The sequence below is a fragment of the Rhipicephalus microplus genome, chromosome 5, assembly GCF_043290135.1.
Source record: "Rhipicephalus microplus isolate Deutch F79 chromosome 5, USDA_Rmic, whole genome shotgun sequence".
NCBI classification, from domain to species: Eukaryota; Metazoa; Arthropoda; class Arachnida; order Ixodida; family Ixodidae; genus Rhipicephalus; species Rhipicephalus microplus.
Window position 1 is genome coordinate 142,600,511 of NC_134704.1, and position 22,457 is coordinate 142,622,967.

At 48.3% G+C, this 22,457-nt stretch overlaps 1 protein-coding gene across 1 annotated transcript in view; it reads right to left on the minus strand.

Moving 5' to 3' along the window:
- LOC142817396 (uncharacterized) overlaps window positions 1-11,453 on the minus strand; it is a 60,903-nt gene extending 49,450 nt beyond the window's left edge. Inside the window, exon 1 of the mRNA XM_075894418.1 lies at window positions 11,320-11,453. Within this exon, the coding sequence (XP_075750533.1) occupies window positions 11,320-11,404 (85 nt within the window). The 5' untranslated portion in view covers window positions 11,405-11,453. The remainder of the gene's footprint in view (window positions 1-11,319) is intronic.
- Window positions 11,454-22,457: the final 11,004 nt, after the last annotated feature.

The following is a 22,457-nucleotide window of genomic DNA, read 5'->3' on the forward strand; positions in this document are numbered from 1 at the left end:
TTTTGCTGTTTTTCGGGTAAACGTCTGTCACAAAACGAGCACTCAAAAAAGGGCGCGCCGCCAACTTCTCGCGAGGAAATGCCGGAGTGACGCCGTGAGGTCAACGATAAAAAAAAAGAAAACAAACATCCATAGACTCCCCGGGTGCACGACTCTCTCCCTCGGAAGCGTAGATTCGCCAAAGAAACCTCCTCGCGTCGGCGGCCGAGCAAGCACTGGAATTTTCTAGATGGAAAGGGGCGGGGTGATGCCGGGTTGCGTCATCCGTCGTGGACGGCCTTCGAAACGTCTCGCCCTCTCCCCCGCCTTCGCTGCGTATCACGCCGAAGAAAGGATGAGAACTTTCTGGAATCTCGCGCGGAAGGTATTTAATCGAGCAGCCGAGATGTGAAAGCAGGAGAAGACGGAAGTTAGCGCCAGAGCGCGTTGGGTATCCCGCCGTGTAGTCGGTGAAGGTTTTGTCCGTAGGGACAAAGCAGGAAAAGAAGAGGATTTCCACCTGAGAGTGAAGGCTCGAGCTACAGGCAAGAGCGTGGGTCTACCGCTATTGAGCGAAGACGCGTGGCAACAGCTGCGTGTGTGAAGCCGACGTGTTTCCGGCGAAGAAGTTTGAAGCTTGGAGAGTGGCCAAGTGAAGACGTGAGGTTTCCTGGAAGAGAAACTTCGGGGGCAGCGGAACGACAGAGGTTTCCTGGAAGAGAAACTTCGGGGGCAGCGGAACGACAACAACGCTGGACTTTGAGTGATTCTCGGAAGAGTATCATCCAGACTTTTGTTCGAAGAACTTTGGACTGAATAGGTTTTCTATCTCTTTAGTCTTTAAAAGTCTTGGTTGTTCAATGCATGTGACTGCATTGTAGTGCGTATTGTTGTCTGTGTCCGTTGTTTCGAGTGTGGCTGATTGTACTGTGTAGTACGTTGTTTTATTGGTAACATATTGTACTCAACTATTGTGGAGTGTGCATACTTGTCTATTGTTTTTGATCTGCCATTATTGAGAATATAATTCTGTTTTGTTTATCAACTCTCGGCTCTGACTTGTTTTTGAGCCACAGCCGGCGTCCGCTGGCGCGCTAAAAGGGACCACTTCTAAATTGTCCACGCTTTCGTGGTGCGGTTCGGGGGGCCGATACTTCGGCCCTCGTAATTAGCCCGGCGATCACCTCCCTAATTAATGGGACCTGTGACAATTAATCTGGCGTCCGCGACAGGACCTTTTGGTGCACAGTATGTCCAAAGTAGTGAGAAAGAGCCTCGAGTTGTTGATACTGCTATCGGAACAATTTTGTGTGTTGCGCAGTGTTCTCGTTAACGAGTGCAGGGGAGTGTTCCAATAGACTGATTTAGGCAGATATTTTTTGGCACGCAGCAAGACTTTATTTACGAGACACCATGGGTCTCGAAACGTTAGTGGCTCTTGGTGAGAAGATGGGTCTTTCTGGCGCCGAACTACGGAAGTGGGTAAGCCAGAAGGAGAAAGAGGCGGTGGAGAGAGAGAGGTTGGCAGCTGAGAGAGCCAAGGAAGAAAAAGCAGCTGAGTTGGAACGAGAGAGGTTGGCAGCTGAAATGGCGAAAGAAGAAACAGAAGCAAAGGAGTGACAGTTGAGAGAAGAAAGAGAGCAGCAGTTGAAGTTGGAGCTGGAGAGAGAAAAGCTGGCTGCTGAGAGGGCGAGAGAAGAAAGAGAGGCAAAGGAGCGACAGCTGAAAGAAGACAGGAAAGGGAACGGCAGCGGCAGCACGAGATGGAACTCGAGCGGCTCCGTTTGCAACAGCGAAGCGAAACTCCCGTCCAAGCTAGAGTTGACAGCAGCGAACGGGAAGATCATGGCTTCCGCTTGAACCCAAGCAAGCTGCTCGTAGCGTTTGATGAAAGGAAGGATGACCTTGACGCGTACCTTCACAGATTTGAGACGATTGCATGGAGCCAGAACTGGCCGGAACATCAATGGGCAACTGCTTTGAGTACTTGCTTGAGTGGTGAAGCGCTCAGAGAGCACGGTAGGCTGACGCCGACCGATGCAGCCAACTATGCAAAGGTGAAAGCTGCTTTGCTGAAGCGATTTAGATTTACTGTGGAAGGATTCCGCGACAGATTTTGGACAGGAAAGCCAGCTGGTGGTGAGACGGCTACGCAGTACGCCGCCCGACTTAGCCATTTTTCCACAGATGGATTGAACTTTCAGGGACAGTGCAGGAGTACGATGAGCTTAGAGAGCTCCTAATTAGAGAACAATTTCTTACTAGTTGCCACCCAAGCCTGTCGCTGTACTTGAAAGAGAGGAAGGCTGAGTCACTTGAAGGAATGCTTGAATTGGCTTATCAATTCTTGGAAGCGCAAGGTGGCACAAATTTGGCCAGAGTCAAGAAGGAGTGTCCCGAAGATTCGAAGAATTCGGCACCCGAACAAAAGAAGCGTGCACCGGAGAGTGTTCCGCGATGTTTTCTGTGTAACCGAGTGGGTCATCGCGCGAACAACTGTCGTACTGACTTCACGAGCCCTACGGTAGTGAAATGCTTCGAGTGTGGTCAGACTGGGCACAAAGCAGACGCTTGTCGGAACGGAGTGAGTCAAACTCACCAGGTATCATTAGTGCTAGCAGCACCGAAATCCAATAGTGATGCTGTCAATGACGGATTCGTAGAGTTGAAAAATGGGGAGAAACTTCCTATTGTGGGTGCTGTAATGACAAAACAGCCAACCGGTGTTACGAAGGGAATGCCAACGCTGCCTGGAAAAGTTGCGGGCAAGAAGGTTACGGTGTTAAGAGATACCGGCAGCTCCACGGTTATCGTGCGGAGAAATTTGGTACGGGAAAGAGAGTTAACAGGCAAAACGAAACCGGTTTGTCTAATTGCCAGTACGGTTCGGATGCTTTCCGAAGCAGATATTGAGGTCGAAACCCCGTACTTCAGCGGGAAGGTTACTGCTCTATGCATGACGACCCCCCTGTACGACCTCGTCATCGGAAACATCGACGGGGCGCGAAAGCCGAATGATCCAGAACGATTGGGAGAAGACCCGAAGATGGAGCCCTCGCCAACCCAGCGACCGCGAGATACAGTGGAGGAGCATTTCGTGACGGATCTCACTCGAGCCCAAGGTGAAGCCGCGGTGCAGGAGACAGTGAATGAGAAGATGATCGTGTTGAATGAGTTCACATGCTGGGCAGCTGGACTTACGTCGGCACGACCTCAACCGAGCGACAGTGTAAAGGTGACGGAGTTGGCCAGCCAGGCCAAATTTCGTGACATGAACAAGCGGGTGAATAACCGGGCAGGATCGGTTGAGCGTCGTGACCCGTTAGCAGTGTCGGAAGTGACAATGATGGCTGGGACGCCGCCTCAAATACCGTCGTTGGAAGGGGCTCGCCGGAACAAAACGAGCCAAAACAATAAGAAGAGATCGAGAGAGCACCGCAAGAAAGGCCGCAAGCGCCGTTCGAAATGCACAGGATAAGTGTTGAGGACGAATCGAAATGTGTTTGACAGTGCTATATGTTAAGCTATGTGGATGTTGTCCTGTGTCACAACTGTATGTCGAGTGAATCAAAATTTCTGTTACGGTGATGTGATGTATAATATGGTACAATTGTTGTAAAGACAGACCTTTGTACATTTCTATTCCTTGAAGTATGTGGTGGAGCATTGTATTCATGTACCTGTGTCTATATTCTATTTGTTGTAAGATTGAATTGTAATGTACAATTGTATTAAGTGATTTATTGGGAATGTGAAGCGTCATAAGCGACGGACTATGTTACAGTCTCTGAGAGTGTGGGGACCGTTCGCGCTCGTTTGTGTGGTTTTGAATATTTTGAGATAATATTCTTAAAGTGGGGGGCAGTGTCACAAAACGAGCGCTCAAAAAAGGGCGCGCCGCCAACTTCTCGCGAGGAAACGCCGGAGTGACGCCGTGAGGTCAACGATAAAATAAAGAAAACAAACATTCAAAGGCTCCCCGTGCGCGCGACTCTCTCCCTCGGAAGCGTAGATTCGTGGACGAAACCTCCTCGCGTCGGCGGCCGAGCAAGCAGTGGAAGTTTCTAGATGGAAAGGGGCGGGGTGATGCCGGGTTGCCTCATCTGTCGCGGACGGCCTTCGAACCGTCTCGCCCTCTCCCCAGCCTTCGCTGCGTATCACGCCGAAGAAAGCATGAGAACTTTCTGGAATCTCGCGCGGAAGGTATTTAATCGAGCAGCCGAGATGGGAAAGCAGGAGAAGACGGAAGTTAGCGCCAGAGCGCGTTGGGTATCCCGCCGTGTAGTCGGCGAAGGTTTTGTCCGTAGGGACAAAGCAGGAGCAGAAGAGGATTTCCACCTGAGGGGTGAAGGCTCGAGCTACAGGCAAGAGCGAGGGTCTACTGCTATCGACCGAAGACGCGTGGCAACAGCTGCGTGCGTGAAGCCGACGTGTTTCCGGCGAAGAAGTTTGAAGCTTGTAGAGCGACCAAGTGAAGACGTGAGGCTTCCTTGAAGAGAAACATCGGGGGGCAGCGGAACGACAGAGGTTTCCTGGAAGAGAAACTTCGGGGGCAGCGGAACGACAACAACGCTGGACTTTGAGTGATTCTCGGAAGAGTATCATCCAGATTTTTGTTCCAAGAACTTTGGACTGGATAGGTTTTCTATCTCTTTAGTCTTTATGTGTCTTGGTTGTTCAATGCATGCGACTGAATTGTAGTGCGTATTGTTGTCTGTGTCCGTTGTTTCGAGTGTGGCTGATTGTACTGTGTAGTACGTTGTTTTATTGGTGACACATTGTACTGAGCTATTGTGGAGTGTGCATACTTGTCTATTGTTTTTGATCTGCCATTATTGAGAATATAATTCTGTTTTGTTTATCAACTCTCGGCTCTGACTTGTTCTTTGGGCCACAGCCGGCGTCCACTGGCACGCTAAAAAGGACCACTTCTAAATTGTCCACACTTTCGTGGTGCGGTTCGGGGGGCCGATACTTCGGCCCTTGGAATTAGCCCGGCGATCGCCTCCCTAATTAACGGGACCTGTGACAACGTCCATAAAGGGTTGTTGAAACCTCGCGAAAACATTTCTATAGCTAAGGCTTGGTTTCGCTACTTCTTTGAATTTTAAAGTGGTGATATTAAAGAGCTCTGTTCGCATAAATTATGGTGTTCGCGTCAGCGGTTTGAGCAAAAACTTACCACTGTCCTTGAGTAAAAATTCTAGACAGTTGCAAGTAAAATATTTCTAAAAACAATTTTCGAGTAGCGATCGAGCCTAGGCCTTATTTGAGGCAAACCAGTGCTCTACGACATAGCCAGGCCTTAGCTTGGAACAACGTTTTCTGTGCCAGTATTTTGCTGTTCCGATCAATATCGTTGTGTGGTGGCAGCTGAAAAAGCGTCGACTGAATATCTGGAGCTCTGTATGAAAAGTTTCCAGTATTTTCGGAAAGTAGCAAAGGTAGTAGTGCTAAATGCAGTTGACGCAGTTAACTGTTAGTATGCTGTTATTGAAACAGCAGAATAAAGTTTCTGTGGGTGGAGCTCTTATTCTAGGGCCCCACTGGCCCGAGAGGCTCGCTCGGCCTGGTCCAAGGTAGCCCGCTGGCTTCCCAGCTCCTGCCGGGTGAGTCGCACCTCCCAAAACCTTTTAAACTCGTTTAGTGTGGTGAGCGTTGAGTTGCCCTGTGCTGGTCTTTGTTGGCAAGTCCAAATGAAGTGCTGGAGTGTCGGTGGGCCACCGCACCTAGGGCAGCGTTCAGCAAATTGGGATGGCTGGATTTTGCTAAGTGTGTGCATGTTGGGATATGTGTTTGTCTGTGTTCGTCTCAAGTCCCTGTATTGCCAGCGGGTGAGTTTACGGTGGGGTGGCGCCATCGTCTGCCGGGTCAGTCTTTGGCTCTTAAGGATATCTCGCAGCAGCGTAGCTGTGAAGTAATCCACCCCGATTGGCATGTCCGCGGCTCGGAAAGTTAATGCTCGAGCCATGCGGTCTGCCCGTTCGTTTTCTCCTACACCTTCGTGGGCGGGGCGCCATGTGATGCCGTGGCCTTCTTCAAGGCTCGATCCTAGCATGCATAGGAATCTCTTGGGAAGGACGCCTTTGAGAAACAGTCGGCAAATCTCTTGGGAAACTGTGAGAACGTGCGCAGACTCTCTTGCACTTTGCTGCACGTATGGCTAGTGCTATGGCTGCCGCTTCTGCTACGGCCATGCTCTTTGTACGTATTGTCACCGAAGTGATCGCTTGATTTCAGTTGGTAACAACTGCAGAAAATGCATTTTGCCTCATTGGATATGGACTGGAGTCTGTATAGTAAGTGTCGGGGTCATTTCGTAGCCGTTCTAGTGCCACCGCCTTTGCTCATCTGCGGCCGGCATTAACATTGGGGTGCATGTTTCTCGGAATAGGGGCGACGTATATGTGTTCCCTGTATTCTCTGGGTATTTTATGCGTCTCCTCACCGCAGAACTGTGGTGACAAGGGGTAGTGAACCTCTTAACAATAGTCTGCCTTGCATCGTCGAGTTAAGTCTCTCTCTCTACGCGATCAATACGGCAGCGACGCGTTCGTCATATGCATTATATACACCCAAGCATTCCATACGCTCTCTGTCAGTGCATTCTGGGAGGCCCAATGCAGCTTTGTGGGCATTGCGAGTGTGTTGGCCTGCTCTACTTCCCATCTGCGTGTGAATTGGGTACGGGAGGGCATATGTAATGCGGCTAATGATAAAGGCATGTACCAACCTCCTGGTGTTTTCTTCCGTCATACTCTTATTACTGCAATTGACTCGCTTTGTTAGTCTCGCTACGCTCCTCGTTGTGCGTTTCAGTGTTTTTAGCGTAAACTATGTGCTGCCTGTCTCCTCTATCAGCCTTCCCAGCACCCTCAGCTCCAATACTTGCTTTATCTGGTTCCCATTTTGCTCCAGATTGAAGGTTTGGGAGCGTGTCCAGCGGGTGTTCTTGGGCTGGATTTGCATGTATTCAGGTTTTTCCGGCGTGCATGTCATACCTGCCTTGTTGGCATATCCCTCAATTGTATCGATTTCTCGTTGAAGAGTGTCTTGGCGGTCTCCATAAGATCCTTTCGTCGCCCAAAGGGTGATGTTGTCGGCGTAGATGGCTACTCCAAGTTTTTTGTCTTTCTCCAACATTAGAGCTAATTTCCTCATCCCTATATTGAATAATAAGGGAGACAGCATGGAGCCCTGTGGAGTGCCTTTATTTGCTATGTGAATATTATTACCTTTTAGAGTACCCAATCTTATGGACGCCGTTCTGTTGTCGCCAAAACTTTGAACGTAGTTGTAGGTCATCTCCCAACAGCCTATCTCTTGTAGGGCATCCAATATAGTGTCATGATATATGTTGTCGAAAGCTTTGCGCAGGTCCGACGCAAGCAGGCTTCTGTTCATGCTTCCAAGTGGTGGGTTTAGAACATCGTCGCGAAGGAGAAGGAAGACGTCTTGCGAGGAAATTCCCTGATGGAAGCCAAACATGCAATTGGGTAGGAGATTGTTGTCCTCTAGGTACCTCCCAAGTCGTGTGTGGATGAGTTTCTGGAAAAGTTTACCAAAGCAAGATGTTAACGAGATTGGTCGAAGGTTCTGGGGCGATTTTGGTTTTCCAGGCTTTGGTATTAAAATTATTTCTGCCTCTTCTATTCAGGTGGTATGGATCCTCCTGTCTTCCAAATAGTGTCATTCAAGTAATTTGTTAGGTGCTCTAGTACTTCGCTAGCTAAGTTTCTAATCATGGCATTCGTGATGTGATCCGGTCCCGGCGCAGTGTTCTTTTTGAAAGATTGCGCTGCAGCATACACTTCTGCGAGTGATATCGGTTCATCAAGGGCAGGGTTGCCCGACCTATATAGGTTGTTATAGTTGTCCGTATTGGTCTTTCGCCCTTGTACGTGTCTTGGAGTTCGCGAAGAAGGTCCGCGTCTGTGCCTGAGTAGTCATTAAGTATACATCTCAGGGCTAGCGTGCTTTCTCTTCATGTGGTACCAGGAGTAAGCATATTACGAAGGACTGCCCAAGTTCTTTTCGTGATTAGATTTCCCCGAAAAGAGTCGCACAAGCTCCTCCAGTTAGAAGTAAACAGCTCTTGTGAGTACGCATTGGCTGCCTTCGTCATTTGTGCTATGCGTTTCCTGAGCTTTCGGTTGTGCCGCTGCCTCTTCCATCTTTTTATGAGGCTGCGTCTTGCCTCCCATAGGGGGAAAAGATGGTTGTCGATGGCTGGGTTTCACGGTGTTGTTTTAAATCATTTAGTTGCTTGATCTGCTGCTTCCCGTATATTAGTCATCCAGTCTTTATCGTGATGAGGTCCTGAGTATCGGTCTGGCACTCCCTAAATTTCCTCCAATATGTGAGACATGCAGTACCGGTCGGTTGTCTCATGCTTGCCGTTTGTATAGACATGCTGAAGGTGTAATGGCCGCTTTCCAGTGTTTCGTCTAAGCTCGTCCAGGTTACTCCTCGTTCATCGCTTACAAAACTTAAGTCAGGGGCGTTGTCTCTGGCCACGCTGTTTCTCAGTCTTGTGTGGGAGTCTGGTTGCGTGACGAGGACTAGATTATGAGCCTGCGTTGCCTTCAGCAAGTTGATCCCTTTAATTGTATCCCTTTTGTAGCCCTACTCTGTATGTCAGGCGTTGAAATACCCAAGCAGTATTACTCTGTCACCTCGTTTCGCGCTGTTTATAGCATGACAGATAATTGGTGGGAAGTCCGCCATCTTATCTCGAGACGAACTATAGACATTCGCGACAATGCTTTTCGGGCGACCTCTCTTAACAGGCCATACTGTTGCTATTTGCTGTAGTATGTCAACCCCTGGCACAGTTTCTACCCTAACAACGAGATCATTCCGAACCGAAATTCCCGTCCCCGCGTTGTTTGTGTTTGTGTGAAGTGTGTATCCCGATCCTGAGCGTTTTGGTGTTCCTGCTTCTTGCAAACATATGAGATCAGGTGCAATTGCGGCGGATTGCACAAACTGTGTTAGCGTAGATTCTTTGTTGCGCAAGGAGCGGCAGTTCCACTGTCATAACTAGAAATTCTCTTGGTGGCATGTGATGGGTCTAGCCATCATAGGGGCCCTAAAATATAGCCGTGTCAGTCGTCGCCAACACCTTAGGACAGCGGCCTCCAGGGCTTGAGCTTCCCCGTTTCCTTAGTTTTTTTCACTCCTTGGATGTAGTCGTCGACATATTTCTTAAGATTGCCCAGCTCTGCAAACAGAAGTTGGAGTTGGGTTCCTATGTCTTGCAGCTGTTCCTCTACATTTTGCGGCTGGGAAGAAGCTGGTTGTGTTCCGCTGGCTTCCATTTGCGTCTGTTGATTTTGTGTTCTATGGTTGATTGTTCTATAAGTGAAAGTTGTTTGAGTGCTGCTACCTCTGTCTGTAGTACCGCAAGGCTAGATTTAAGTTGCTTATCTTCTACGATTATTCTTTTATATTTCTCGCGTTGTGTGATTGGCGTGATCGTGTGAGATGCAACGTCAGCAGCTTACCGGCATAGTGGCAGGTGGAGCTTGCTGCTGCTGCCCCAGAGGTCCAGCGCTGGCTCGAATGGGAGTCTGTGATTCCGCTGCTTTCCGCCTCGGTTGGTTTGTGCTCGTTTCCAGGACCTTGACCTCGATCTTGGTTTGCGTGGAGGTGGAGACTTGGAGACGGTGCGCGCTGCGTTTTCCTCGTGGCGTGTTGGGGTGCTGTGTCAGCTCGTCGACCAGGGCTTTCTGTCGTGGAGAAGCTCTGATTCCCATTCTTCTTATGAAAACCAGCGTAACCCGCTGGTAACCCGTCACCTTTTCGCTTAGTACTGGGGGCACGCTTTAGTGTTCTGACAGTCATTCTCGGCTGCTTGAGTCTCTGTGTACAGCTACGGTCACCTGTGACATGTTCCCCTCCGCACGAGGCACACTTTGGCACGCACACATGTCCGTCAGTTGGGTTTCTCGTTCCGTATATGCGGCAGACCCGAGCGTCTGTTTGGCAGACCACATCCATACGATGACCCTTGCTGCAGCAGGTCTTGCACACTTGCACCGTGGCTCGGTATGGGTGGCATGCCGATTCTCCTCCGCACTAATACACGAAACGCGGAAGAGTCGAACCACAGAAGGTGATCGTGGCGCTCTTCGTTTCTCCCATCATACGGGCTTGTACGATTTACACTCCTTGCGTTCGAACTCGCAAGTGTGCCATCAGCGTTTCAGAAGGGGTGCAGAATGGTGTGCAGTGTATCACTCTCCTGAGAGCTTCTTCTCCGGTCGGCCCGTACACGTTTACGGCATGTGCGCGACCGTTTCTCGTGAGCACAGTTATGCGACGAAGCCGCTCCGACACTTCCTGCTCCGATGTTGATATAATGATTACGTTTGATCCCGGTTTCATCCGCAACAGAAAGTGCTCACCTGTTACGGTGTGTTGGCGATCTGCGGTGACTGTCGCTGCCATCTCCGGAGTAGTAAATGAGCGTAGTAGTAAGCCCTTGTGAGGCCAAATTATAATCTTGAAATCATGTTTTGGAAGCGGCGGGAGCTTCACCCCCTATCTTCGTCGGGTTCTTGGTCGAGTTTCCTTCGTCTCTTCTTCGGGTCTCCTCTGCCCCTGTTTGCTTTCTCTCGCTTGCTGGTTTTTCTGCCTTAAAGGGAGAACGTTGTGCCAGTCGTCCTCTGTCATAGTTCTCTCAATTGTTCCGGGGTGCCTTGTCATTAGTTCCTGGCTTTGGCTTGTCGAGGGTGTGGCGAGGTCCATGTCCCCAACCGTCATGATACTTGAAGCGCTTTCTGCTGATGGTGGTGTCGAAGAAATTGCCTGCGGCTCCATTTCTCGTGCAGGAAGCTGCGTAGCTGTCGATGTGGCTCCCTAGACACCGGCGGCGTTGGAGCTGCCACGCCGAGATGGCGTTTGGCGCAGCTCGTCGACCACTTGAGCTCACTCTTTTCGGAAGTCTGTGGTCCGTGCGTTCGTCGGAGGTTCACTTTTTTGGTGTCCAAATATTGCCCTGAGCTTCACAAATCGTTTGGTGTCACTTGTCCGATAGGTAGACACACTTTTCGAGCGGAAACACATGAATAATATGGAGTGCGATGTGACCCACGTAGCGCTCGTATAGACGCTCGACGCTTTCCCCAAAGCATGCGAGAACTATATAGGACTGGCTTGGGATACCAATTATACCAGTCGTCTTTAATACAGAATACAACATTTTCTTCGTGTTCTATACGTGCCTTTACGCATAGCCTGATTCATTACTCTCAAAACCAAACACTGAATGAATACTTGTAAATATAAATTCGCTATCGATATAGCACACCTCGCCTATAGCTTTGTGGTACGTACCGTCACCATGTTGAGGCTCGCAGTCATCCATGCCAGCATGGGCGGCATAGAAAAGGGTTGTCACTAAAATGAATACCCTACTCATGGCGACGCCTCGGCTACAGACAGGTACGACATCCACCGATGTCCAACGATACAAATGAAGATCAAAAGCGGTTCGATTCAGAGCGAAGAGCGATTGAGGTAAAAGACAAGGACGGCAAGCATACGCGCGCAGCGAGATCGGCTGTTTCAACAGCCATGTCTGTCGAAATGCCTCCCAACCCCAATGTACTCGGGGGGCAAACAAGAAGTCAATCTGAAATAGATTGGTAGATTGCACACACAGTGGGAATCGATGATATACGAAGCACGAATGTTGAAGGTTGAATTGCCACATTAAAATCAGCACAACGTTACGAGGCGGACGCAAATGATGCCGTACATGACTGAAATGTCATGATTGTTATGTTCGCGCCGGGAATTTGTGCTCAGTCGTCCATTCACGTCACGTAATACCAAAATTGGTATATGGCAGCACACAAACCGGCCACGAGCGCGCTACGAGTGTAGCTTATGTAGTCATGTTTTACGTGACACGAATGTCATGATCATCATGTTTGGATTTTTCCTTTATTTTCGTCGTCTATGCACGTCACGTAAACCCAAATTTGATATCTGTGAGGCTAGCGAAACGGCCGCGAGCGCATCATGAGCGTGGCACGTATTCATGCTCTTACATGACATCCACGTCATGATTATCATATTTGCACCACTCATATACCTTCATCATCCATTCACATCACGTAATACCAAGTTTATTGTATGTGAAGTCAGAAAAACGACTGCAAGCGCATCATGAGCATGGCATGTAGTCGTGTTCTTACATGACACGCATTTCATTATTATCCTGTCCTCTTTGCACCAGTCAAATATCTTCTTCATTCATTCACGCCCCGAAATACAAAATTTGGTATATATAAAGCTAGTGACACGACCGCGAGCGCATGATGAGCTTGGCAAGTAGTCATGTTCTTACATGACACGCATGTCATGATTATGTTTCCACCAGTCATATAACTTCATCATCCGTTCGCGTCACGTAATACCAAATTTGGTGTATGTGAAGCTAGTGAAATGACCACGAGCGCATCATGAGCATGGCATGTAGTCATATTATTACATGACACACATGTAATGATTTCCACGTGAGGGCCTGTCACTTATGTTCGCCATGCAGTCATGTCATGCAATACCACTGTTGCGATATCTTATGTCAACGAAACCCGCGCAGGAGCAGCTACACCATGACATGTAAATCTTGACACTCATCACACACGCGCAATGATTTTCATGTTATGACTAGTCACTCGTGTTATGTTATGCCATACCGATTTTGGTATTGATACCATTATTGAAACGGCCAGGAGAGCTAAAAGTCGTAGGCGGTTAGATGGCTGGATGGATGGATGGATGGATGGATGGATGGATGGATGGATGGACGGACGGACGGACGGACGGACGGACGGACAGACAGACAGACAGACAGACAGACAGACAGACAGACAGACAGACAGACAGACAGACAGACAGATAGATAGATAGATAGATAGATAGATAGATAGATAGATAGATAGATAGATAGATAGATAGATAGATAGATAGATAGATAGATAGATAGATAGATAGATAGATAGATAGATAGATAGATAGATAGATAGATAGATAGATAGATAGATAGATAGATAGATAGATAGATAGATAGATAGATAGATAGATAGATAGATAGATAGATAGATAGATAGATAGATAGATAGATAGATAGATAGATAGATAGATAGATAGATAGATAGATAGATAGATACCAAAAGTGTCTCTGCAGTCCGCTAAGAACGGCTCCGAGTTTAATAATGGAAGCTTTCTACATAAAAAGAGAATGAAGACAAGCCCGCCGCCGATCGCCCTCCATGACAGCATAATAGCCGTTCCGAACTTCAGATAAGCTCCAAAAGTACTTTACACGTAAGAACCAATTCTAACATTTTAAGTTTTAACTTTTCTACACACGTACGTAAGTCACGGTTAACTGCGCGCAGGTGCGCAGGTTCGGCCCCACCTTTAATAACTCCTTTCTTTAATAAAAGTTTCAGTTAATAATTAGCGCTGTGTCATGTCTTACAAGTGCCTCATTACAATGGCTCAAGACACGTTCACTAAAACGTTTGTGGTTTTCAGCGAAGAAGTAGAGAGAACATAATGTCTATGCAGATATGAAAAGTGGGCCGTAAAACAACACTTTATGGCCGTAAACAACACAAAACAACACAAGATACCGGCTGAAAATCATGTCTACCACCGCCGACCACCATTTCCCCATCGTACAGGTACTTCACTAAAAGTGAAGTACCTGTGACGACACGTGCTACAAGGAGCGGCGCTGTCGTCTTCTACCACAATTTCAGCCGCTACATATCGTCCACTTTCAGTCCTAAGCAGACGAAAGCTAAAGTATGACGATTTCACGCGCAGCTGACGGAGGAACAGTATAGTATACGCCAGAATGCAAACGCTCGCACAACCAGCTCCAATCATAACAATTACCCACTCACTGCACGCTGGCGATAGCAAGCAATGCGTAATCATGAAAACGACAATTAAACTTCGTATCGGGATATCTCAGAGCACCGACGCGCTAGGGAAATTTTTCCAAGTGGAACAGTGTATAAATGCGACTGGCTCCAACTTTTCAATACAAACACGCCCACACTTGCTGCAGTCACTAAAAATTTATTATCAAATCTTAGTTATTTGGACAGCCAACAGTGATAATTATTGCCTCACTTTTCGTCCCCCTGGATATACAAGTGCCATAGGTGGGTATAGCGACGCGGTGGAATTGGTAGGCAGATATGGAAAGCGGGTCGGAGAGACTGAAAGAAGCCAGGCTTCGTCGTCGAACGAAACCAAGAGAGTTCAAATAGCTGATGGAGACAAAGAACGAGACGCACCAGCCGGACGCCACGAGGACCAAAACCGTACAGAGAAACAAGCTAAACAACAAGATTATCTGTTCCTCTCGCAACGCGCACCCAGGCGTAACTGGGTACAGCCTATATTTTTGTAGAGCTGTGACAGCCACGATGCCTATGAAGAGCGCGCCGGCGTTATCCAACCCAGCACGCGAGCGAGGCGCGCCCAAGAGAGGACGACCATACGTCACTTATCCCCCCACCCCCTCACTGCAAATTCGATTTTTTAGCACTCAGTGCAGGTGCAACCACTTCTGCGGGGACGCGTAGTACTTTCGTGTTGAGAAATCTTCCTGTGGAAGAAGAAAGAACTGCCGTTTTTTCTCAGACGCCATGCTGCACTGCTTGTGAACCAGACGACACGCGAGTGATATCAACTAGACGCAGTGGATGACCAGGATTGCGATTTTTGCTCCGAAAAAAATGCGATCTCTACAATGCCTAAATTGTAGCCATACAGCTCACGTGGACAGACCCTGTCCTGTAACGGAATAATAGCGTTTGAACTATTTCGTTACAACGCGCCAAGGTGTACGACGCTGGTAATTCAAGAGAATGAATGTGTACTTAGTCGCTGCTTGTTGGGTCATACGTTTGTCCCCATGCGTGATTCTGTCTTCACCCACTTACGTTATGAATGCCCATAGTCAAGTTCCTGCTTCTGTCAATCTTTAACAACTTTTACTAAACACACAAATGAAAAGTGAGGCATACGAAACAGCGTGGGACGTGCGTCTCTTGTATGAAGTGGTCACCTCTCGTATTGGTCCATGGAATGTCCGCTGGATGTATATGATGAATATTTTAGATGCGGAGCATCTTATACTCGCGTCTTGTAGTGCGCCGTCCGCGCCGTCCGCACCGCTTCTCGAACATTCGACAGCTGACGCGCGCGCATGCGCCGTCGCGCCGTCGCCCACTCTTCCACCATCTGTGCATCCCTTCCTCCTCTACACACCGCGCGCGCTTCACTCCTCCACCATCTGTGCACCCTTCCTCCTCTACACACCGCGTTCGACATCTACAATTCTCCTGATTCTCCAGTGGACGCGCATGTGGCGTCGCGCTTCGAGAACATTCAACAGCTGACAGTGCATGTGCCGTCGTGCTGTATATATACTCAAGGTCGGCGCTCGCTCGCTCAGTTGCCGCTCGTCGGTTGGTTTGTACGGCGCGTCGACGTCCAAGGTCGCGGTGAAATGAATTCCAACGAATCCACAAACACAATGATCGACGTCCCTTCGACCAGCGCCGCCCTTTCGCATACGTGTGTACGTGTTCACTCATTTAACACCCCATTTCACAACCACGTTAACCAATTTAGCCATCGACCCAAGTAAGTCGCACTTTAACACCCCGTTAACCAATTATATGGTCCGCATCCTCCTCAGTGTTCCCCCGAGGGAAGCTGCGGGCAATTTTTTTATATGATGAATATATTATGAAAAGATGCAAGATGGTGGTACTGGGAGTGTGCATTAGATGGGCGGACAGACACACAGACGCACATATGGACAGACAGATGGACGAACAGACAGACCAACCGACCAACGGACGGACAGACAGGAAGACAGACAGGCAGAAAGACAGACAGACAGACGGTCGTGGCCAATGGATGATTCACGGTTTGCCGATAAAACCCTTCGAAGCTAAACCCCATTATTCACCATTCACTCCGTGGATATGCTGTTATTTTTTGCTGTCTCATAGAGAGTACTAATACTCTAAATAGTTAAGTTTTAGGGGCGAAGCTCCTTAAACCATGGGTCGTGCGTCCGCATTGTAACTACTAGTAGTAGTCGTCGTCGTAGTAGTACGTAGCCACCTCTCGTATAGTCCTTGGAATTTCCGCTGGGTGGCGGTACTTCCGTATGAAGTAAGCTTACGGGCTGTCACGGTGGTTGGACGTGTTTTTGAGCGCTCCGGATCGACTGCGCAGATAAGTGTTTTTGCATTTTTTGAGCTTGTCTTTATAATTATAAGGCAGTGGTTGAAATCTTCGTAGCACTTGTTTTATGGTACGGCTTTTTCGGGGGCCAGTCACCAGGTATTTATTTATTAGTTAGTGCGGGTGTGTGTGTTTGAAATATTTTTGTTGTTGTTTTTTTCTTTTGCCACCCGTGGGGAAGGTTCGCGTACATTGAACACGAAAATTTTTGTAGTAGAGCTTAGACTTTCCTTTTTTTTCGTAGTGCACTGCTCAAGTTTATTAATTATCGAGTATAGGGACAGAAAGTCCCTATACTCGAGTATTGGTGTCAGAAAGACATGGTTAAAAAGACTGTAAAGTGTTCAGGATGTGGAGTGGGTTCGAAAGTGCACCCAAGCGTAGAAGTGGATGAAGAAGAGGCTGACGCGAAGTGTAGGCAATGTGAGGTAGAGGAAAAAATGGAGAAAATGATGGTTGCCCAAAGTGAACTGCTGGTGAGAATCGATGAGCTCCAGACTGCGTTGGCGACAGAGCAAGAGAAAACGAGGGCAATGGGAGAAAGGCTGAAGTCCACCGAAGAAGCACTAGCGAAGCTGAACAAAGAAGCGGCCTACGGAGAGAACAGTAGGGAACCGGCAACCAGAACGGTGGAAAAGGAAGAGCAAGCAAGTTTGGAAAAAACAGGTTTAGCCGGTTCAACTGTCCCAAGGCCCAGATTCAGCGAGGTAGTGGTGAGGCTGGGAGGGGACAAAGCAGCCGGCGTCACAGGTGCAAGTAGCCCCCAGGTGCAGGACGCTCCAGCTGAAAAGTCACAGCATGTGATAATTGCCGGGGACTCGAATTTAAATCGATGCACAGAAGCCATCAAAGAGAGGGTAAGAGGTGACAAGAGGGTTGCCGTACGGGCGTTCCCAGGACGCAAGCTTGAAGCAGTCATGAGGCAAGTGAGCGCAAAACTCAAAACTACAGCTGATAGACGAAACCTCGTGATAATATCAGGCGGTTTAAACGATGTCTTAAATGAAGATACAGCAGGACTAGCAGCCACACTGGCGAGAGGCGTCGATGACATGCGCGCAACTTCTTCTAAGGTACAGGTAGTAATATGCACGATACCGGAGGTACCGGTGCGTGATAGCAACCTGCAAAGAGCGGTTGTCAACGCAAACCAAGAGATATTGCGGATGAGTCGAGAGAAAGGCTGTGAGGTGGTGGAAATAAACAGAGAGGGGCATAGGTGGGGTGGTTTTAAACGAGACAGAATTCACTTCGTTGGGCGGCTAGGTGATGAGGTGGGTTGGCGACTTGCAGGACGTGCAGTACCTTTTTGGGGGGCAAGCGAGCCCTTCGGGGTGCAGGATAGCTAGTAACGAGGAAAACAACCAGGGAGACTCTTCGACAGGTGTTATGGACAGATACGATTCCAAAGTGGCACCAATATCTAAGATAGGTAGAGTCCGGGGCATAAATAGACGTAGCCACGAGCGCCGAGCCAATTCAGACATAGGGTATATTAACATGCAGGGTGGTAGGAACAGGCTGAAGTGGGAAGAGATAGAAGAACAGCTAAAAGAAGAGAGGCGGATGGTATACGGTTTTGTAGAAACACATCTCAGGGACATGGAACAACATCCGAACAATCCGGTCTACGCGTGGGAATATTGCAATAGAACAGAAGGCAGCAGAAAGGGGGGTGGTATTTGGGCATTCATTCATAAAAGTACAGACTGGCAAAGGGTCAAGCAGGAGTGCAAGGAACATTTATGGCTAAAAGGGAAAGTGGCATGTCAAATAACACTCCTTGGTTTCGTGTACTTGTGGACGGAAGCAAAGGCCAGGGAGGAAAACCAGGCAATGGTAGAGTGTATATCAAAGGACATTCAGGAGTTAGGAAGAGAGTGCGAGATAATTATACTAGGCGACATGAATGCGCACATAGAAGATATAGATGGGTATACCGACCCTACAGGCAAAATGATAATGGATATGTGTGAAAGGCTTAATTTGATCATTTGCAACAGTACCGAGAAGTGTGAAGGGCAAATAACATGGGAGGTAGGAAGGCTACAGTCGACGATAGATTATGCACTGATGTCACATAGGATGTATGCTAAGCTCAAGGGAATGCACATAGGTGAAGGTGGCTCCAGAAGTCTGGGTAGTGATCACAAACGTATCAAGCTAAGTTTTGGAAGAGCAGTGAAAGTGGGAAGGAGACAAGATGACCAACTACACGAAAATTTTTATTCAGAAAGGCAAATTGAAATAGCCACTAAACAAATTGAGAAAGTAATCACGGAGGATAATAAGACAGTGTAGACATACACGAATCTAATTAGACTCTTTGAGTTAGAGCTTGCTAAGACGCGTAACAAGTCACGCTGGAAAAGAAGACACAAACCCAAAAGTTGGTGGGATGAGGAAGTTAAGAGAGCCATAGCAAAACGTCAGGAAGCCTCTAGGGAACACAGACATGCTAAGCAGTGGGGTGAACCGACAGATGATGTTGAAAGAACATGGGAAACCTTTCTAAGCTGTAGAAGGGCTGCATCTCTTCTGATCAATGAAAAGATTAGAAGAAAGGGAGCTCAGTGGCTGGCAGAAGTACACAAAAAAGATAGAAAGGCAGCTGCAAAATTTTGGAACCATCTAAACTCCCTAAGAAATGAGACGAGCCTAGAGCAGAGTTTTATAACTACAGCCCAAGGTGCTAGGCTAGAAGGGGACGAAGCTATTGAATATATAAGAACAAGGGTGACAGAAAAATTTCAACAAAGAAGTACTTTATGCACCACAATAGACAAGGACGAATCAAGTGGTGCAATGGCTCCATTTTTACAATGAGAGTGGGAAAGGGCTGAGAAAAGGGTTCCTAGTAGTACATCAACAGGCCCAGATGGCATTCCAATTAGGCTGATAAAGACATTAGGTCCGAAGTCTAAGCAGGCTTTGAGAGAGGCAGTGAGCAAAAAAAATTGCCCGCAGCTTCCCTCGGGGGAACACTGAGGAGGATGCGGACCATATAATTGGTTAACGGGGTGTTAAAGTGCGACTTACTTGGGTCGATGGCTAAATTGGTTAACGTGGTTGTGAAATGGGGTGTTAGATTGCGACTTACTTGGGTCGATGGCTAAATTGGTTAACGTGGTTGTAGGAGGGGGTGTTAAATGAGTGAACACGTACACACGTATGCGAAAGGGCGGCGCTGGTCGAAGGCGAAAGGGCGGCGCTGGTCGAAGGGACGTCGATCATTGTGTTTGTGGATTCGTTGGAATTCATTTCACCGCGACCTTGGACGTCGACGCGCCGTACAAACCAACCGACGAGCGGCAACTGAGCGAGCGAGCGCCGACCTTGAGTATATATACAGCACGACGGCGCATGCACTGTCAGCTGTTGAATGTTCTCGAAGCGCGACGCCACATGCGCGTCCACTGGAGAATCAGGAGAATTGTAGATGTCGAACGTGGTGTGTAGAGGAGGAAGGGTGCACAGATGGTGGAGGAGTGAAGCGCGCGCGGTGTGTAGAGGAGGAAGGGATGCACAGATGGTGGAAGAGCGGGCGACGGCGCGACGGCGCATGCGCGCGCGTCAGCTGTCGAATGTTCGAGAAGCGGTGCGGACGGCGCGGACGGCGCACTACAAGGCGCGAGTATAAGATGCTCCGCATCTAATAATAATCGATGGTGAAGTTCCCGATGGATGGAAACTTAGCAGGATGAGCATGATCTATAAAGGAAAGGGGGTTCAAAGCTGACATAAACAACTACCGTCCTATAACAGTGACATCAGTGGTCTACAGGCTGGCGATGCAGATTATAAAGGAAAGACTGCAGGCATGGATAGAAAATGAGGGGGTGCTGGGGGAATTGCAGAATGGGTTTTGGAAACACAGGAGGTTGGAAGACAATCTGTTCTCACTGACGCAGTGGATCGAAATAGCAGAAAAGGAACACAGGCCCCTGTGGCTAGCATTTTTTGATATCAAGGGAGCGTACGATAGCGTGGTTTAAGAGGAATTGTGGGGAATATTGGACACACTAGGCGTGGAACATGTAGTCACTAATCTTTTAAAAAGTATCATAAAGGTAACAAGGTAGTTATAAAGCGGGAAAAACAGGTATCCAAGCCTGCAGAGGTAAAACGGGGGCTTAGGCAGGGGTGCCTCCTGTCACCTTTATTATTCATGATGTACCTACAAGGATTAGACGCAAAATTAGAGGGAAGTGGACTGGGCTTCAACCTCTCTTTAGTCAAACAAGGAAAACTTATTGATCAGGCACTACCAGCATTATAGTACGCAGATGATATAGTGCTAATGGCCAGCAACAAGGAAGATTTGCAGAGATTGATGGACATCTGCGGTAATGAGGGAGATAGGTTAGATTTTAGATTCAGTAAGAAAAAATCAGCAGTCATGATTTTCAATGACAACGAAGGTAGTGAGCTTAGGATACAGGAGGTTACGCTAAAGATAACAGATAAATACAAATATCTGGGCGTATGGATAAGCAATGGGACCAAGTACCTGAGGGAACACGAAATACACGTGACGACTAAAGGTAACGGGAATGCAGCAGTGATGAAAAATAGGGCACTGTGGAATTACAATAGGTATGATGTTGTGAGAGGAATATGGAAAAGGGTCATGGTTCCTGGGCTGACGTTCGGCAATGCGGTCTTGTGCATGAAATCAGAAGTTCAAGCAAGATTAGGAATCAAGCAACGTGGAATAGGTAGGCTTGCTTTAGGAGCTCACGGGAATACACCAAATCAGGGAGTACAAGGTGATATGGGATGGACATCATTTGAGGGCAGGGAAGCTAGCAGCAAGATCAAATTTGAGAAGCGATTGAGAGAAATGAAGGAGGAGCGCTTGGCTAGGAAGGTTTTCGTTTAGAAAAAATTTATTGCCACAAACGTCAATAACACTCAACAGAACATTTCCGCCTTAGACATACTCTAACGATGATGACAAGACAGACGTCATTTACATGAACATGGACATGAGATGACGTTGAAAAAACATGTACATTCGATGGTTCACACAAACACAACCACAAAATACTTCAAGGTAAACAAGAGACAAATAAAACATAAATATGTACATTTTTCATATTTACATGTTGGCAAGCCATTTCTGCCGGCGCATCGACAGATCAGCCTACCAATACCAGGCCGGCCGAAAGACAAGTTTCACTCGTCCGTCATAGACCGACACAAAATGGCAAGACCAGTGCCGAGGAAATTCCTCTTCACCGAGGAAGAAGAGCTCCTCCGACAAAACAGACAGCAGCTCAGAGTACAATCGTTCTAGGATCGGGTAGAGCGCGCGGCGGCGGCGGCCCGCTGCAACCGCCTCACAGCGGTTGCGCCAGAAGCAGAAAGCGCCGGCAACAATGAGAAGACAAGCGAAGCGGCCTCGCGAACAACGCCCAGAAGAAACGAAGCGATTTACTCTGAGGCAGTGAAATCCAGCATGTACGGCTCTCCAAAAAACGCGAGCAATGATACAATGCCTCAGAAAATGCTGATTTGTTTCCCGAAGGGAGCAGTTCGGACATGTTGCTGATTGGACTATTCTCCACCTTTCGAGGCGGTCGAGAGTGGGAAGTACACCCCATCTCAGGCGCCACATGAAGTCCCGAAGGTGTCCAGGCAGAAAAGAAGCCGTTAAGGAGCTCCAAGACACCCGTCTAGAGCGAGCACGGCGGGCTGGCGGGACCAACGGAAGCAACAAAGCAGCAGTTGTCTCAACTATGTGGTTGTTCAAAACATCTATGCCAGGACAGCTCGACTCGACATGGCGAAAAAATGCAACAGTTGTTGCATAAAACGCAGGAAGTGTTATTGAGTGTGGCCCCCTGTTAAGTTGCACATTAGGCATCAAATGGCGAAGGTGAGTACCCAGAAAGTAATATGCAAGCGTTCGTGCGGGAGATTCCTCCCCTTGCACTAGGCGCAAAAGGAAACGCAGTGCCAGCAGCCGACAGCGTATGGACACTGAAGGGAAAGCAAAGCCTCCTTGAGCACGCTGCTTTCCCAGTGCCGCGCGAGAGACCAACTCAGTGCCGCCTGACCAAAAAAAGGAACACAAAGCAGACTGCAGTGATCGCACGATAAGTGAAGATGGTTGCACGACGTGAGAAAGGTACCAAATGCGACCGCAAAATACAGTCTGCGCAAGGTACCTCCGCTCA